A 20,312-nucleotide genomic window follows, 5' to 3' on the forward strand; every position below is an offset into this window, starting at 1 on the left:
CACAAGCCTTATTAGAATGCCATAAATGTTAATTGAGTATTAACTCGATTGAATTGATATTCATAATTTTAAGTAAACTATAAAATAATTAAAATATATATTTTACTATCATACACAAAACAACTGTATTGAAATTAAACTTAGGTACATTAATTGTATCATTTGAATTAATGTAAGATTTATTTAACTCTCATAATTCTTGATCCAAGAATTTATCAAGGTGCCTAAAGAAAACTATTGTAAACAACATTTATTTATAACACATAAGGAGAACACTAATTCGCATCCACATTACAATAATTTATATAGAAGCATAACACAAAGCAAAGTCACACCAAGCAAACCATTTTTAAGTACATTAATTTTTTTTAACCTTAAACCGCATTTGCAGTACGATGTTACGATGGTTATTTTATTGTTTCGTTTCTCTTCATCTTCAATATAACTGCAATAAATGCGATAGCGACAACAATTATATATATTGATCTATTTTGAAAACTAAAACCCATGTATCACAATACTATAATCTTAAAAACAAATGCATAACATAAAAAAAACCAAACAAGTAAAGATAGATGAATTTTAAGACAAAGTAGAGTGCGCTATTACAAGCACACACTACATTTTTACATATCCCTAACTTCAAACATGTTTCGATTTTTGACAACGATATCGTACATGTGAATGGACTTGAACTTGTTGAAATCTCTAGGGAGAGAGATCAGATGGACCGTGGACCGTTTGTGAAATTGAAGAAGATCAGGGTCATCATAGTACCTCTCCCACCCAAGAGACAATAGCTTAGACTCAAGATCTTCATAGCAAGTGATCACTTCGTTGGAAGGAACATGTACGAGCACCTTGCGACGTGCACTACTCGAACCTTGACGGTTACCATCCAATGGCTCCGCCCCAGGATTCTCTACCAGACGAACCACACCGTTCTTGAAAACCCAAACACCTGACATTCTTATTTTTTTTAACAAAGGCTCTTAAGGAAGTGATACATGGGAGGTGAATGGGATTGTAAGGTATATATACACACATATGTGTAAGTGAGTTGAAACGAGGCCTTGAGAGAGAAATAGAAGAAAAAAAAAAGGCTATTAAATTAAGGTTAGGGTTGCAAGGGACAAGGACACACAAAATATTGTACCATGGATGTGGGCATAACAAGATTGAAGGGAATCCCTGTTTCTTTTTTTTGTTTAGTCTTTTAAATCAAACCCCACCATGGGAATCTTTGTCTTTGTTTTTGTCTTCTTTTTTTTTCTAAGAAATAAAAATGTATTGTAAGTAAGTGAGAGTGAGACTGGTTCTAGAGAAACCTAAACGAAAATGACTTTGTACTTGTATGTAACAATACTTACTTTCATATATATATATATATATACGGATATCGAGTTACATAGGGGCAGGCAGGGGTTTCCCCTCCAATATTGAAATTTTTTATTTTAATTTCCTAAATTTTATAAATTTATATATTAATACATAGTAAAGTTATGGTTTGATATTAAAAATAATAAGATTTAGATTTAATCTTAAAATTGTAAAAACATAAGTTAATACAATAATAAAATTATATTTTAACTTCCAGAAAAAGATTTTAACTTCACATTTGATTGTACTCTCAAATAAAAAGTTCGAATCAAACTTTAAAAATAACATTATTAAGAAAGTTAATTATAAATTTAAAACCTTAATCTTTATATATTCTGTACATAAGTGTGTATATATACAATATAAATTCTATTTGTAATTATTGAAAACAAAGAACCCAAGGTTTATTATATTATGCAAAGTCACCGATGGTTTATATATATAAATATGTATGTATATGCCACATGAATAAATGCTGTCTCACCATTGAAAGTAGGATGGAATATTGGTTTTTCCTTAAAACAAATTTTCTCTACATATAATGTGAGTGAAAATTTTAGATTTTATAAATAAAGCTAAAGGTTGACAAATATTTATAAGAATATAATAAAATATAATAAAAAATATGTATTAATTTTTCAAAACTAAATTTAAAATAAAAAAATATAATAATAATATACCAAATATTAACTCATATTATAAATGCATGCACGCATATAAAATTTATTTTCTGTCATTTCTTTTATATTATATAGAGTTTAGGGTATCTTTTTAGGTTTTGCATCAATTTTATCCCTTTTAATTATTCGGATAATTATTTTCTCCCTTAAATCTATTACATTGAAAAGGAAGAAAGTTACTTTCCATTATCAATTGAATTTTCAATGCCAATATCATATGCACAACAATTTTTTTTCCCGAGATTATGTAATATTTGGTAATCACATGATGTTTTTGAATAAATTTGGATTCAAGTAGAATCCAACTTAGATGCAAAGCCAAAATATTTTTCTAGAGAGGTTGAGAATTTTATTATTTTTTAAAAAAATTTAAAATTTTATAGGATTAAATCAAAATTTTATCATTTTTAAAATCAAATTACAATCTTAACATATACTAATTTTAAAGTTCATAAATCTTGAAAGGCCAAAAATAAAATTTCCCATTTTAGGGGTCTGAGGCCCTTACCTGCCCTAGTGCCACCCCTAGTCGAACCCCTGATTGGATGCAAATTAAACTATACTGGTATTATTTTTTTTTCCAACACCAAAATTCAAACCTACAACATTACCGAAAAGACATTAAACTCCTTATCACTCGACACTATAAAATTAATATTTGAGTAATATTTATTATACACTTTCTTTAACAATATTCTTAGCATGTATTAGGAATATGAATATATATGACACTTAATTATATCATTATCTCTCTCCTTTTAAACTTTTCCTTGTAGTATTAATATTCTCTTTTATTTCAAGAATTATACAGAATTTTGGTTACAATAATGAAAACAAATATTAATACTTATGAATCAAGTAATGTTATTTATGGAATAGAATTTCCAATAAGGGAGATGGTGAGGGTATGAAATATATTTTGTAATTAAAGGACTGATGTCCTTTTTCCAAAATTTGTGAATGGTTTGTATTAATACAATGATGAATAATATTTAGGGGGTGGGACCAAATTGGAAGATTCTCTCAATATTTTTCTCTAGTTTTGTTGGGAATTGGAGAGTTCTTTTGCGTTGGGACTTTTATCTTGTGGGGTTCTCATATTTATTTATTTATTTTAATTTTGTGAGCTAGATTAATATATATATATATATATATATATATTTGATGTAACTATTGGTACATAAATCTCATGTATCATTAGTGAATAATAATATAATATATCGTCAATAAATAAAATTTTAAAATAATAGAGGGCTTATAAATAAATTGTAATAGCTTTATTTAAACATAATTAAATAATAATTAATTATAAATAAATATTAAAACCCTAAAATTTAAACCCTTAAACCTAAGATTCTAAATCTAGAGATATTAAGATTTATTTATAATAGTTATGATTAATATTTAATTATGTTTAAATAAAATTATTACTATTTATTTACAAGTCTTCCTTATTTTTGTTTAATTTAAAGATGATTAATCATGTTATTATTCACTCATGGTGCATGAAACTTATACATAGGTGGTGCATTAAATATTATTCCTTAAAATATTATTATATATCTTATTAATTTTTTAAACATCGATTAAAGAGTTTTTTAATTTTACTTCTTTAAATAATAAATTTAGAATCAGAACCCAAATTTGGTGAGTACAATTCTCTTTAAGGTTGCATTACTTTAACATCAATTTCATAGAAGCATTGCTTTTTAGAAAAAAAATAATTATTTTATGTTTATTAAAAAATGTATTAGCAATATTGATTTGATGGGATATTACAATCAGTTTATTAGTAATTATGGTATAGGTGTAAATATATGTCTGAATAACTATAATGTAAAATTAAATTAATAAAAATTATATAATGAATGAAAAATAAAAAGAATTAAATTAAACTAAAAAAATTAAACAAAACTCACACATGACATAAAGATTAGTTTTAGGAATCACACATAACTCCCTTGGCCATGTTTGATTAAATTGAATAACACCCATTTAGCCCTCCTAAAATATAAACCATTCATATTAAACCCTTTAGTTTTTGAAGCAAATGAAAATTTTACATTTTAGACCCCTTAAAAAAATGAATAATGTAATTTAAGTATTTAAACACAAAATTTTTAACCTTAACCTCTCCAAATTTTTTATAATTTTATTTCAACCCCTCCAAATAAAATTTTTAACTTCATCCCTGCATAATAAAAATGGACTCATGTTGAATAATATAACAAATTATTTTTTTATAAAGAGAGTTGAAGAAGTTATCCGAATTTAAATAAAATTAATATCAATTAAGACATGATTTCAAGAGATTATCATATATCCCAATTAGCCATGTTGAATCATGTGTCGAAGTTCAACTTTGACAAAATTTCCTCACATTCTCAAAGTTTCATTTCTTCCCCGTCATTCAACCACAAAAAGTGCAACTTTAAGCTTTTCTTTTCTTCTTTTTTTTTAATTTGCAAAACTAAAATGAATAAAAATTAAAGTACCTGGTTTTATGGTTCCTACACAAAGCAGAAATCCGGAGGACTGTCGATGAAGAAGCACACTATAGCAATAACAACAGTGAACGTACATAAAAATAAATAAATAACTAAATATCAATTAAATAACAAGTATACTGATTTGTCATATTATATTTTTAATAAAAAATATTCACATTCAAATAATAAGGATAACAATATTGAAAATAATAATCACCAATTCCATAAATCTCTAAAAATAATACTCATAAATTATAATATGAATACAGAAAATACATTAATTAAAATAAATAAATAAAATGAAAAGATTTTAACAATCAATTCACCCCAACCAAACCCACAAACCATGAGGCATGGGAATGTAAGCCTTTTGGGCACAAAAATTTTGCTTTAATCCAGCATCATGGTCACACCATTGGTCTACATGCAGTGTCTGCAAACACCCTCCTCCTCGTGACACATGGTCCTATAAATAAAAGTTAAAATATATTATAGATTTTTATACTATTCGTAAATTTAAAATTTAGTTTTTATAATTTTATTTTTAAAATTTAATTTTTTACTTTTCAGATTTTAAATTTTAAATTTAATTGTTAACACTATTATTATTTTTTATTAAATTTGTTGGTGTAAAATTTTAAAATAAAAAATACTCACTTTAATAATATAACTAAAAGAAATGACGTTGTAATAATTTGAATTTAATAAATTAATATTAATAATATTAAAATTAAATTTAAATTCTAAATTCTAAAATTAAAACATATAAATTAAATTCTGAATTTATGAAAAGTGTAAAACTTATAGCATTTGTAGCCTAAAGCGAGCATTGGCCTTCACACTTCACATGATCCAAGATCTCCTCCTAACCCTACATTTTTCCCTTCTCTCTCGTTCTTTTCTTTTGGTTTTTTTATATAATCTATTTGTCATTTTCCTTAAGAAATTCATCTTTTATTGGACCACCAACCAAATTTCTCCACCTATTTTCTATCAAGAATTTACTATATTAACCTAGTTTTAGGTATACTTGTAGGCCCACTAGTGTTTCGACTTGTTAATTTATTTGATCTGATTTAATTGAATTATTATTTTTAAAAATAAAATTATTTTTAAAATAAGGGTTAGAATTATAAACCCGTCTAAATACAAATGTAATTAAGGATAAATAAAGACTTTAATCTTAATATTAAAATTTCTTTTAAGCACTCTCTTTTAAAATTCAAATAATCAATTTAAACCCATTAGCCATTAGCCATGAATCAAATGAAAAGTTGAATGTAAGTCTTTTTAACTTAACTCTCTCAAATTTTATGGTTTCCAAAGTTCTAAGGATGCGACTATTAAACAAATTAAATTATATTTGGAATTGATGTTGATATATACTAAGTCTTTCAAGATAATTTGTATATGTTGCAATTGCTCACGGAAAGAATAAGGAATAAATTTCCTTCAAACGTAGCTTTATGGAAAAATGATGAGGTGAGCCTTGGGTCAGTTCGGATCTGATTAGTCACGATTTATATTTAAAACCTTAATTTTTAAATTAACTCGATCCAATATCATAGATTATTTCATTGTTTATATATTAATAAAAAATTATTAAATTTGAATTTAAAATATTTTTTATTTAAATTAAATTCAATTTAACCAAACTGATTCAAGATTAAAAATGCCATGAAAAATAAATTAATCAATTCATAGACAAATCTAATTCATATATGATTCTCTATAAAAAAAATTAGATTAAATAATATTAAAATATGATACGAAAATAACATGAAAATAATTAAAATATAACATAATATGAAATTGTAATACAAACATCAATAAACGAATACAATACAATATATTAACCTCTCCACATAAATAGAAGAGATTTCAAACACGAAATTACGCAACTTCCCGTGACATGGGTACATATGTAAATTTATTATTTTTATTATTATTATTATTATTATTATTATTATGGTAAAATAAAAAAGATATTGAAAGAGAAATACATTTCTTTTTAGACCCAAAAATTCAACCACAACATGAAAAAAAGAGAGCTTAAGTTCCTCTCTCTCAAATCTCAATCATCACCTTATTACAAGCCCATGTGATTGTCCCATAAGACAAAGCCAAAATTTTGCCAAAGTTACATTTATTTAACCAAACAATATACCTCAATTAATGTCCCTGTTTCCTATACATATATATGTGTGTGTGCATATGCCTTTTCATATTAACCTCTTCTTTTTTTTTTTTTTTTTTCTTTTATGTAAAAAGCAATGCATGCATCCATCTTATTCATTAATGTCACTTATCATGGGGTTTCCTCTTACATCACCAACATTCACAATATCAATTTATGTGTTTGTTTTAGTTTAATAATATGTCCATCAAATTTGTTTAAAGTTTGAATTTTTTTCCGAAATTTGAAAAAATTAAAAGATAAAAATATTAAGTTTGATAAATGAAATTAGACAATTTTATATTTATTTATGAATGATACAATATCATATGATTCAATGGCAATGTTTAAGCTTATACAATTCAAGCTTATTCTTTTCATAAATGGTTAATTTAAACTTGTTGAACTCTATCATACTTTTTTTATTAATCTACTAATTTTATATACTTTCTCTTAAGCGTTTGAAATTTTTTTTAGTACAATAGTAATTGAACTCAAGTTATCTATGAAGTAAACGAAGTTTTTTTATTATTTATATCATAATATTATACATTTAATTTTTAATATGATATAAATTGCATAACATATCATAAAATAGAGAAAATGAGTAGAGTTAACTGACTCAAACTCGAACCTTAAAATAGTTTAACCTATATTTTTAAAAAATTAGATTTTTGTTCAAACCCTCTCTAAATATTAAGTGAATTGTCATGAGTAGCTTAAACCTTCCATACGTCGAAATATAAACTCTTTACAGTTGAATTTATTTGATACATTATTATATACAAAAATGTACAAGCTAGTGGTACATTAATTAGACCTTGGCACTAATGGAGAAGGTTTAGATTTGACTCTCGCATTCGTAAAATATATATGGGTTGTTTTAAAATTTATTTTGTGGTTAAGTTCTAAAAAAAAAAATATGGTTTCACCTCAGATGTTAATTTAGGTATTATTTAAAATGGCATATGTAATTTTAAAGTTAAAAATAGCTTTACGTGAATTGAAAAGTAAAAATAAAGTTTTTAATGCAAAAGGCTTTTCAAAGAGTCCTTCTACACTTTGAACACTAGAATTTATACGTTAATTTAATCTGAAATAAAAATAATATCAATAGATGGATGAAAATGTTAATGCGCTGTATGCATGGGCTTTTTATTATTATTATTATTATTATTATTATTATTATATGTATTTCCTAAGTAATTATGAGCTAGATCCCACTGAAAACCAAAGTCAAAAACTTAGTTTTCCAATAAAATAAGAAAAGAATCAAACTATAAAAATTGAAATAAAAGGGTGTTTATGAAAATCTTTTATATATAAAAAAGATACTTAATTTGAGCTAATTCCATACTTGCCTATCATTGTTTAGGTACCAAAAGGAAAATTCTCTCTTTTAAAAGGGAGTTAATTTCTGAAACACGCAATTAATCCACCTTAATTTTATTTTATTTTTACTATGATCCAACTTAATCTAATATATATATATATATATATATATAAAAGAGAATCTTCAAATTAAATTAAATATTGATGGACCCTCTTATGAAAAATGAACTTATTCCCCCTACAATCCTTGATTACTTGAATAACTAAGAGATTAAATTCATTGGGCGTATCAAAGTTTTTTGGAGTCTATTTCAATGGCAATTGTGTGGAGATGTAAATTGGAATATTTTGTTCTTGAGAGAGAATTTTTTGCTCGGGGAATAAAAAAAAAAGGGTCTAATTCTGGTTTTAGTCTTCAAATTCGGAATTTATATATTTTAATCCCTTTACTTTGATTTCGTAAAATTCCGTTTTCTACTTTTAAAAGTAATTTTAGTCAGGGCATAGTTAGTGGCGGCACCCTTTTTAGTTAAATGGTATAACTGTCTTATTAGCTCCTCTTAAAATTAACATTTCAATTTAATCCATTTTAGCTCCTTAATTAAATAAAATAATTGCATTTTTCGCCCCTCCCAAAGATTAACAATTTAATTTATACCATTTTAATACTTTTTTCCTTTTTTTTTTTCTTTGGCCCTCCAATTTTTCTTTTTAAAAAGATTATCTTAGTCACCCAACAAAAATTCTATGGTTTCACAATCAGTCGAATGCTTGAGGTTGTTTTAGAAAAAAGAACTTCCACACCATTCAACAACTAACTGCACTGTTAATAACTTATAAAATTAAAGGGACCAAATTGTGCCAAATCAAACTTGAGGTATTAAATCTAAAATTTTAACATAGTAAAGGGTAATTAGATAATAATAAAAATAAAGGGTAAAGATCTAGAAAGGTTTGGTTATTAAGTATGATATACTACTGTTAGGATTATGTCAACTTTGATTAAAATAAGAGTAGAATTAGGCCAATATTACATATATGTTTATTTTGAGAATAAAGTACTAAAGATCTTGGAATGTTAGGATCAATTCTAATCCATATATAATAACAAAATTAGGGTTTCATCATATTCCATCATGATTTTAATCTACAATGAACGGATCAACCAATTCATAAAAGTTACTTCCTATGCAATTATTCCATGACACAATCAAATCAAAAAAGCCATGTAGTCTTATATAGGTTTAAATATCTACTTTTCATAAATTTGGAATTTGATCCTTAGAGTTTTATTTTTAGGAATTTATCAAATTTTAGGTCCAGTTATTAAATTTATTTTTTATTAAATTTAAGTTCATTACAACACCATTTTTTAGTTACATTCCTACCAAGTGATTATTTTTTTAATTTTAAAATATCACATTAACTAATTTAACGATATCAACAATTGAACTTAAAATCTTAAATCTAAAAAGTAAAAGGACTAAATTTTAAAAATAAAATTATAAAGATTAAATTCTAAATCTATGAACAATATAACAACATATTTTAACCTTATAAATATTAAAACTCAACATAATCCAACATCAATACGATCCAAATCCTTTGCACAATTGAAGCTCCATGGCTAGAGGGTAAGCATATGATATTTCAATTAGTTTGTCTAACTAAATCAATCATACCTTAAAATAACCAACTCAATTAAATTTTAAAACATAAAATGATTTAACCAAGTCGACTTAACCTCAATTGATTAGGTCAGTTAATCGACTAAACATATTATAAAATATATTTAAAATAATAAAGATATAAATATTTTAAACTGATTCAATCAACTTATATATTATAAATTAATTAAAATATTTTAAAAAATAAATATTAAGTTAGCTAAATCAATTAATTCAATAACTAAAATTAAATAAACTGATTCTACAGTCAATTTAATGATTAAAATTATATAAAGCTAAAATCGATTCAACCGAATAGATGGATTAAACCGATTAAAATAGAGTTATGCATACCCCTAACCATATATGTCGCTGCCCTACATCCCTCCTTTTACCTAAGAAAGTATAAACCCAAGTTTTCTATCAAAGTCAATTTGGGGTTTTAATGGACCATTTCCCAAAACAAGCCCAACACCTATAATTTATATGGCCAAACTTCAAAGCATATGTGTTTTGTACTGTAATTTTTTTTTATTTTGGTATTTCTAATCTAAATTTTATTGCTTATATTTAGATTTTGTGATTGTTGTTTTTTAATAATATCGTTTTCAAAATTCAAAGCATGCGTTCTCTCTTAAGAATATAACGCTTATTAATTTTAGTTTCGTTTTACAAACTACTAATTATGTTATGGAAATAAAATTTTAATTTATATAATCAATCAAATCAAAGTTGATAGATAATATTGTTGATAGGATTAAAGCTTATAGATAGTTTGGTGTAACAGTAAGGCACATTATACTTTTAAGTGAAAAGGCAAGTTCAAACATTGGAGATGACATTATTGAGAGGGACAACCATGAACCTCAAACATGGACTGTGAAACGGGTATGAAGAATTTAATTAAAAAAATAAATTAAAATCAAATTTTTTGTACACATTGCACTTTAGACCAAAAATTATCTATAGTTTTGAGAATTTTTGAAATGATGTTTTAAATAAAAATTTTGTAGTTTTCAGAACAAGAGACGCATCTAGTGTAGTGGTATCATAGTACCCTCCCACGGTACTGACCGGGGTTCGATTCCCCGGATGCGCAGCAAAGAAAATTAAAAAATGGTTGCTTGAATGATTATTATCCTTTTTACAAAAAACGTTATAGATTTTTGAATTTGAACAGGGACCAAAATAGTAATTTGACCAAAGTTTTTTATATGTTTTAATATTCATCTTCCAGATATGTTACAAAGAAACATGATTTTATGGACACCAACATAGTTAACCAAAAGTTGAGAAAACAACAATAATTATAAATTCAAAACTAACCTTTATATTTCTAGTGATTCATAGACAGAATCTGAAATTTAAATCCTCACTCAAAGTGTTATCAACAATGGAAATATTTTGGTGAAATATGATTTTGGTCCCTTTCTTATGTTTAAATTTGATATTTTCATTTATATAATTTAGTGTTCTACAAACGAATTTTTTCTTGAAGCCACAATTTTCGACGTAAATTAATATGAATATGATGAGTTGAAAGTAATGCTTTTAATGAAAAAAGAAAAAGTTAATGTCAATATTTTAATAAAAATAATTAATAGTATTACCAATTTGAATTATTAAGTAGTTTACTCAATACTGGGTTGCGATTCAAGAATGCATAACACACCATAACTTAGAGCCTTGTAAACCTAGAGAAACTAAATTATGTTAAAACTAGAGTGCAAAGATTCACTAAATCTCACATTATCATTTCATTATTCCTTAACAAAATCTAAAATATATAAAATTTCAATTAATATCTATTATTATTAATATAAGAAAACATAAATTGAAGTGAAATTTATTCTTTAATTTAGAAAAAAAAAACTAAATTCGTAATTAAAATAATTGAGAAACGCAACCCAATATAAATCTTAAAATGGTTTCTCAGAATGTAAATCCAGAACCCATCAACTTCTCCTCCATTATCACATCAATCTTCTTCCCCATCTCATCAGTCAAATGATTTCGCCAGTCCCCAACGACACCTTTCCTAAAATACGCACTATTCTCAATCGCCCTCCCACGCTTCTCATGTTTCCCCCTCCTATTCACCTCCAAATTCCTCAAACTCTCAAAGCTACATTCCTTCACCACCCTTTCCACCACCCCTTCCCTCTCCTCCTCAGCCGAGAACGGGCAACCGAAGAACTCCGCCAGTTTCTTCACCCACAACTGAGTATCCTCCACCAAGTCTTCATATTTCAAGAACAGAATCTTCTCGGGACGTCGTTTGCTTGCTTCCCAATACCCCAATATGTGTTTCCAATAAGGTCCGTGGGAAGACAAGCCTTTGCAGAACAACTCAAAAGCTTCGTCTATGGAGGCGAACTTTCGACGTCGGTCGAGTTTTTTCCAGCGACGAACTTACGGAGGAAGAACCACATGGAGACGAATGTGTCTTTGGGGTCTCTGCAAATGTATGCGATTTTACAATCTGAATCGATTATGGATTTGGGCAAGCATGTATATGGAAGATGTGATGCAAAAAGTGGGATTTCGGACCCTGCAGAAATATTGAAAACAAGTAATTCGAAAACAAATAGATTCTTTTTGAAAAAAATATTCAGTTATTTTTATTATTTAAAATAATATGACTGATAAAATAACCGTGTATATCCACGAGGATGTACATATCTACATTGCAAACTATTAATACCTGTGACCGCAGTTGAGTACTCATTGAATTCCAAGAAAGGAATGCAATCGTGAGGCACCGCCGTTCGAAGGGAGACCGTCGTCATGTCGGAGCCATCGTCACTCGGAAGATGACCCCTGGTTGCGATCGTGAAACTCAAGGCCTTGAGCCAAGTGGTGCCGGTTTTCATCGAGCTGCATAAGAAAATATCAGTAGGCTGTGCTTGGAAGTGATCTCGTGCATGGAGGGCTCCTTCTAAGAAGACAGGGTAGAGCCAAAAGTTTTTGTACAAGAAAAGTTCCTGCAAGCCTCTCCATCCTTTTTCTTTGGGGAGTTGCGATATTTCTTCGACGTATTTTTGCGGGGATTCTGGCGAGATACCGGATGCTGAAATCGGTTTCGAGGTGGTGGAGAACTCCATTTCTAAGCTCATTGCTAGAAGGGAGTTGAGAGCTTTTATGGTTGTGATATTTGCGCGTGTATATATATTTGTTGCACATTATTATTATTATTATTATTATTATTATTATTATTATTATTATTTGTCTTTTTTTGGCTAATTCCATAGGCTGTCGGTTATCTTCAAGCCATTAAATGCATGAACAAAATGATGTTCCACGATTTATTAATTAGCTTATAGCATTTAAATGGTGTAGTCAAGTGGATTCGTGATTGAAAATCGGTAAGATTAAATATTTAAATTCCATTTATTTTTAAGTTCATGTACAGTTTAAGAGAATTATTTGATTAAGTTTATACATTTTAAGAGCGAAGAAAAATAAAATATTGGGTCAAATAAAATTTTAATTTTAATAGTCTATATTTTTATAACTTTTAAAAGATTAAATTAAAATTTTATAATTTTAAGGGATTAAGTAAAATTTTACTTTTACTAATTTAAAATTTTAAATTTTTTAAATGGCTTAAATAATAATTTTTATTTTAAGAGACTCGAGCCCTTCCGATCTTTAGATTTGCATTTATACATATTTAGACTCAAATTTAAATTTGACTCGATAATTATATTTATGAGTAAGAATATATATTAAAGGTAATATTTAAGGATAAAATATTAAAATATATTAAAAATGAAAAGTAAATATTTTCTCGAGAATTGAACTAGTTAATTTTACAATATTAATTTAACTATAACAGGGGGACCGCCTAGCCTAAATTTGGACATGGGCTGAATTTTCAAACACCACCTTTAAGAAGAAAAAAATTAAGTTGATGGGTTCATAAATAAAAAGTGATGATAGGATAAGGTAGGAAAGTAATCTATAATCAATCAATATGTATATAGGGATAAAAAAATATTGAATATCCCAATATGAAAATAGCGTTTTTTTTTTTTAAATCCTGCCTTAATATTATATTTATTAAAATCCTTACATTAATTTAATAACTATTTTTATAGTTTAAATTATAATTTATAATATTATATATTATATATTTATTTACTTAGAAAAAAAAAAAAACCCTATCCTACCCTGCTGTCATCTCTGACTGTATTCCTCGGGGAGGAACTGAGTTGTATTGAATTTCTCCTCATAAAATTAAAAACATATTTTTCTTTAAAAATAGTGAAATTGGAGGTCTCAAAATTTCTAACATTGCCCCACTACCAAGATCTAATAATAATGATAACAGATAAAGGTCTAAAATCCAAATCAAGTTAGAATTGAAAAGAATAAGAACCTTGAAAACCTTATTATACTTTTGCTTTATATTAAAACAAGGAAATAAAATACATTCTTTTATCAGTTTCTTTGTAATACAAAACCCAAAAAAGGCCCAAATAAAATACATAAAAAAATATCAAAAAATATCAAAAATCAAAGCCGCCGTCAAAGCCGCCATCATAATCCGCCGCATCCGACACCATATCTCCGATCAACATCCCACCAATCGCTCCTCCAACCAACCCGGCACCCAATCCCAATCCAAACTTGCTATTCTTCTTCGGTGGCTGTTGCACCGGTTGGTACCCGTAAGCCCCTGGTGGTGGAGGAGGATACGCATACCCCGGTGGTGGATGTGGATATCCATATCCAGGCGGAGGCGGTCCCTGTGGTGGATACCCACCATAACCCGCCACTGCATGCGGCGGCGGAGGAGGGTATCCATATCCAGCACCTTGTGGTGGTGGTGGATAAGCCCCCGGACCACCATACGGAACAGCAGAACTCGATCCAGCCGCCACATACGCCGCTGGATACGCAGTAACAGGCTGATGATGAGGATGATCGTCACCCTTATTCTTTCCGACAGGCTCCGAAACTTTGTCCCCAAACTTGTAAGAAAAATCAAGTGTCCCTTCAGGTTTCCCCGACGGTTTCCTCACCTGAAAACTAACGAATTTCATTGACCCACCATCGCCCGGCGAATCCAAAAGCTCTTTGACCGGAACGTTGACTACACCAAGTTCTTTATCACCCAATATACGTTCACACATGATCTTGAACTTGATGCTAAGCTTATTGTTTTTAACCAATGATTCATCGACGGTGAACTTGACCGGAAAATTCCAATTCGGGTTTTTGCCACAATCTTTATGCACCGGCGTCTTCAATTTTTGCTTCGATGAATCACCCTTGAGTGAAACGACGGCGTAAACGTCCATTTTATCGATGAGGTTGACGTTTTTCAAGCCTTTTGCAGAGATAACGTTGATATCTAAGGTTCTAAACGCCATAGCTACGAGAAAGGAAGGTTTTTTTTTTTTGGTTGAAAAAGTAGGGAAAGTGGCAAAGGAAATGAAGAGCTTTGTTTTTTATTACGAGGGAAAAAGATAGCTTTGCGTCAACGCTAAATGGAAGAGCATTGGAGAAGAAAGAGAAGGTAACCATGGCATGGTTAAGTAACCATGGTTTATGTATGTAACTTTCAAGGAATGGTTTGTGGAAGAGTTTCTCATTGGGAACATATCGGTTGGCTGAATCCATTGTTTTGAGAATAAAATCGGATCGAGAGTCATTTGAGATACTTATCTAATAAAAAAGTAGATTAGTTGAATTGATAGATCGGATTGGTTAGATCGAAAATTAATAAAAGTGTCGTTTTGGAATAAGAAGTCATACTTATTGACTTGTTAATAGGTTGAATTAATTTTCTCTAATTTTTAATATATTTTTTATATTTTAATGATTAATTGAATCGAATCAGACAAACCAATTAAATTAATTGAATCATGAATTGATAGTCTGTTCGGTTCAAAAAATATTGGTTGAATTAAGAATCAAAATTATAACATTGACTTTTATGTAGTTATAATTTCTAAAAGGTTTTTTATGTTTATTGAGTTCATTGCACCAAACATACCCATGAGCCTCATTCTAAATTGATTCTTAAATTTTAAATTATTCTAATTATATCATCAAACTATCAAGATTATATCAATTAAGTCCTCCTGCTACTAAATTCATTACATGTCTAGTTTTTGTGATATGATTTAAAATGAATACGGCAATTATGAATGTTTTAGAAATATTTGTTTTGAGGTTTTGAAGTTTTCACAAAACTTTATCATTCACTTTTTTTTAGTTTTACTTTATTTTCAATTTTTACTTTTAAAATTTATGCAAAATGTTTTATTTCTTAAAATTTTATTTTAAATTTAGTTACATAAGATTTGGTGTGTCATTTAATGTTTAAATTAACAATTTTAATATCGAAAGGATATGATTGATATAACATCGATAGTTTAAGGATGTAATTAGAATATTTTAAAATTTAAAGATTAATTTAAAATAAGTCTCATAACTTGAGGATGTCTAGTGCAATTAACTCTTATTAATTATTTATGTTTATGAACTTTTTCCTTGTTTTTTTATTCTGAGGCATTTTATAATTATTTTATGAATTTTTATATTTTTTAATTTTGTAATGATTGTACTGTAAGCCTATTCACTAAAAATTTAATGATCTTGTTCATTTAATTATCGATTCAATTTTTACAACATCAATTTTCATGAACGCGATTAAGTGAAAGACGATTAATGCATTTTAAATATGACACTACATATTTATTTTATTTTTAGAAAAAAGAAACTAAAACAATAACAAGTCAAAGTTGAAAATTTTAACATTAAAAGTCAAAATATAACAAGGTTTTTAAGATAAACGGAGTATGTTAAAATTCAAAATTTAATCTTTTATTTTAAATGAATATAAATTGGTCATCCTGATGTTTTTAATATTATTAGTAGATTCAAATTGATAATGTTGTTAAAGTGATAATAGTATTAATTTAGATTTTAATCCTCTATTTTGTTGAAACTTAATACATTTAGTTTGTCTCATAATCTAATCTCTCTACTTTATAATATTATTAGTAGGTTCAAAATGATAATACTATGATCTATTGTCATTAAAGTGTAACAATATTACTTATGGTTATATTCTCTCAGCTATGCTGAAATTTAAGATTTAACCTCTCAACTTTAACTTAACATAATTTAATCCATTTACTTTTATAATACTATTATAATATCCAATTTTATATCATTGTTAGCTATTTTCTTTAAAATAATAATGTGACTAACACCCTTAGCAATTAACAATCAATACTATTTACACATTAACACCAACCAATAACATTATAAAAATAAATTAAAACAAAATAATTAAATTTTAATTTCAACATAATAGAGAGGACTATAACCAAAAATAGACTTTTTTTTTTTTTCCTTTGCCGGAATAGAGGATGATTGACTTTGGAATAATATTAGTTGGTCAAATTTTGCATGTTGATTTAATCTAAGATTCTTATGCAAGTAGAACATAAGATTTCATTTCTTTGGTTGTCACGTTCACAACATTACAAGACTGAATCATCCAATAGAGCTTCAACAATTAGATTTTTATTCATTTATTTTTTAATATATATATAAATAATAGAAATCAAACTGTGTATGAACACTAATTCACCGTATAAAGCAAAAAAACAAAGTGATAAAATTCATTCAAGGAGAAGACTTCAATCAAAGTCTTCAAAAGTTAACTATCCTAAAAAAAAAAAGAGCTTTAAAATGTATCTTTATCAAACTAAACTCAAACCCAAGTTTGGTTTGCCTTCACTTTCATCCTTAGTTAAAACATCAAGGTTCAAACTTTGTTATTAGCCTCCTATTTTTCAATTTGTAATATCTACTTAAAAAAATGGTTCAATTAGAGTTTTAATAGTAAATTGACTTTTAAATTTTATCCTAATTTTCATATTACTACTCACTTTTTAACCCAATAAGTGATAATTAAACTACTATTTTACCTCTTGCCGGCTGAGTTTTAACTTAATTGGTATATGCATTATTGTTAGTCTAGAAAGACATTGGTTTAATCGTGCTCAAACATATTTTATCCTCTTATTTACGGGTTAAAAATGAGTTATGGATAACCAGAGGTGAATTAGTCTCTTCTTAAATAATGGAAGAGGGGCAAGTAGGGGCCTTAGTCACGTGCCAAAATGAAAAATATTCAATTTTAGTCCCTTCTTAAACAATGAAATTTTACTTTAATATATGGTAAATTTGCATTTTGACCCCTTCAAAAAAATGAAAAAAATGTTTAATCCCTTTAGAAATGATAAGTTAATAAATGATACCTCACAAAAAAAATTTTAACTTAATTCCAGCCCCACTAAAAACTTTTCTAAATTTGTCATTGTAGATAGTTTTAGGTATTGTATTGAAAAACTATTATTTTATCTCTGATGGTATACTACATTAAATAAAAATTATACCAAAATGTCAAGTTTTTATTGGTCGATATTGTATTTTTTAGGTAAACTAAGATAAAATTATGAGTAAACTATAAAAATAGTCAATTTTGTTTGCATCAGATTACATTTTAGTCACTTATATTTGAAATGTTACATTTTAGTCACTTACGTTATTATTTTATTATGAAGTGGTCACTCTACCGTTAAACTCCGTTACCTCCCTAATGACAGTTCTATGTGGCAGTCCAAATGGGTTTTAAATGCCAACTTGGATGTTCAGTTGCTGGGATGAAAATAGGTTTTTAATTAAATAAATTTAATTTGGACTGATACGTAGGACATCCAAGTTAGCATTTAAAGCTCATTTGGACTACCGCGTAGGACCGCCATTGGAGAGGTAACAGAACTTAACGATAGAGTGAACACTTCGTAATAAAAAGATAACGTAAGTGATTAAAACGTAACATTTCAAACATAAGTAACTAAAATATAATCTAAAGCAAATAAAAGCGACTATTTTTATAGTTTATCCAAAAAATATAGTTAATTTACACATCACTTTAAATTAAAAAAAAAACTTATAAGTGAAGATAATATTATTAAAAAGAATAACCAAACACACCATACACGGACTGTAAAATGAACATAAAAAATCTTAAAAGATAGATTTTTTAATAAAATTTAAAATTAATCATCAGTAGTAGCAAAACATTTAAAACATAAAAAAGTCAACCCTTTAATTGATCTTCCCTAGTATGCCAGAAAAATTGCCAATGTGATATGAACACCAATTTGGACCACCATTTGCAATTGCAGGCAGAAAAAAGTTTATAAATTTATGAGTTCCACTAGTTTTGAAGATCCTCTATTTTGCTAATAGTTGTATTTCAATAAATGGTAATTAACACAAATTTGCATCATCTTAGCAAAACTTTAAAATGGTTTGAACTTTTTCGTGGTTGTACTCGATTTAGGGTATTTTTAAATGGGTGTTTATTTTCAGTGTGATGTATTTATTTATTTTTTGTTTCACGTTGTAGTAATATTACCGTATTTAATTTCACTATAACCATTGTTTTTACACTACTACAAGTAAACGCATCATTCATCCAAAAGGACCTGAGTAATTAAAACTCAATTATTTGAATTCATTAGACTTAATACTGAAGTTAATCTAGTTTGGAATAATTCGAATAAGCAATTCAAAATTACTTAAACATGAAATGACAATAATTGGAACTGTTGTTGTTAAAATCGAATCTGATTAACTGGTTAAACCAAAGATCAAATCTAATTTGTATAATAAATTTGGAGAAGGATTGTTGAATCTGTGCAAAACCGATTAAACTAGTAAAAAAAGGACTCAATTGGTAAAAAGAGGGTGAAAAATCCGTTTGAACTGGATTTAAACTAACTTAAATATTTAATCTTGTTGTTATAATTTATAAAATGAACTTTTCGATTATTATTATTAATTATTTTCATATTTTTATTTTGTAATGGTTGAATCAATGATTGAATCGATTGTTTGATTAGTTCAACCATCAATTCGATTTTTATAATATTGATTCGAACTCATATTTACCCAACCAAAATAAATTAAACTTTCGAAATAACTCAAGCTGAAAATAATTCAAGAATTAAAAAAAAAAAAATTGACATCTAACTCAAAATCATGGAGTTTGGTAGAAAAGTTGTATTTAAAGGAGTTTTCCTAAGAGTAGCTCAAGAACCTTTTCCGAGGGATTGTCGGAGATATATAGAAAATGTGGTGAACTTATCCAAACTTTCTTTTATTGGCAAAAGAAACCAAATACTTAACGAGATATGGCAAGACCATACATCATACATAACAAAATGTAATGGCCAATTTTATTATATAAGTTGTTTTTTAATTCAGTTTCCACATCACAAGCATCATGAACATGGGATCACATTTTCATCATCCTTCTTCATTTTATGGACCATAACGAGATCATGCTTCTGTCTTGTCACTTTTTTACCAATTTCAACACTTCAACAACCCTATCAAAAGCTGCCAATCTAAAATTATAATAATGAAATTATTTTTATTTAAGTAAGGTGCTAAAATAACTTAATTACATGAATATTTTTAGTTAAAATATGCTCTACACTTTTATATTCTTAGTAGATTTAAGATTTAGTTTTTTTTTCAAAAATTTAGC

The 20,312-nt window shown here is 27.3% G+C and overlaps 2 protein-coding genes, 1 non-coding gene and 1 pseudogene across 3 annotated transcripts; 1 reads left to right on the top strand and 3 right to left on the bottom strand.

Moving 5' to 3' along the window:
- Positions 1 to 460: 460 nt before the first annotated feature.
- On the bottom strand, positions 461 to 1,113 carry LOC108456445 (flowering-promoting factor 1-like protein 3). The gene has a single exon (XM_017755024.2). It carries the CDS (start codon positions 966 to 968, stop codon positions 627 to 629), a length of 342 nt encoding a protein of 113 aa, XP_017610513.1. The 5' UTR covers positions 969 to 1,113; the 3' UTR covers positions 461 to 626.
- A 9,639-nt stretch (positions 1,114 to 10,752) lies between these two features.
- TRNAG-CCC (transfer RNA glycine (anticodon CCC)) lies at positions 10,753 to 10,823 on the top strand. Its single transcript has one exon. It is a non-coding gene; the product is annotated as a tRNA-Gly (tRNA).
- A 693-nt stretch (positions 10,824 to 11,516) lies between these two features.
- LOC108455242 (flavonol sulfotransferase-like) lies at positions 11,517 to 12,866 on the bottom strand (annotated as a pseudogene).
- Positions 12,867 to 14,106: 1,240 nt separating this feature from the next.
- LOC108454573 (protein SRC2) lies at positions 14,107 to 15,359 on the bottom strand. Its single transcript, XM_017753077.2, has one exon. It carries the CDS (start codon positions 15,100 to 15,102, stop codon positions 14,236 to 14,238), a length of 867 nt encoding a protein of 288 aa, XP_017608566.1. The 5' UTR covers positions 15,103 to 15,359; the 3' UTR covers positions 14,107 to 14,235.
- Positions 15,360 to 20,312: the final 4,953 nt, after the last annotated feature.

Source organism: Gossypium arboreum, chromosome 9 (assembly GCF_025698485.1).
Source record: "Gossypium arboreum isolate Shixiya-1 chromosome 9, ASM2569848v2, whole genome shotgun sequence".
Taxonomy (NCBI): domain Eukaryota; kingdom Viridiplantae; phylum Streptophyta; class Magnoliopsida; order Malvales; family Malvaceae; genus Gossypium; species Gossypium arboreum.

Excerpts from the sequence above, each read along its gene's own strand:
- LOC108456445 (XM_017755024.2), bottom strand. The coding sequence starts at position 968 with ATGTCAGGTGTTTGGGTTTTCAAGAACGGTGTGGTTCGTCTGGTAGAG.
- LOC108454573 (XM_017753077.2), bottom strand. The coding sequence starts at position 15,102 with ATGGCGTTTAGAACCTTAGATATCAACGTTATCTCTGCAAAAGGCTTG.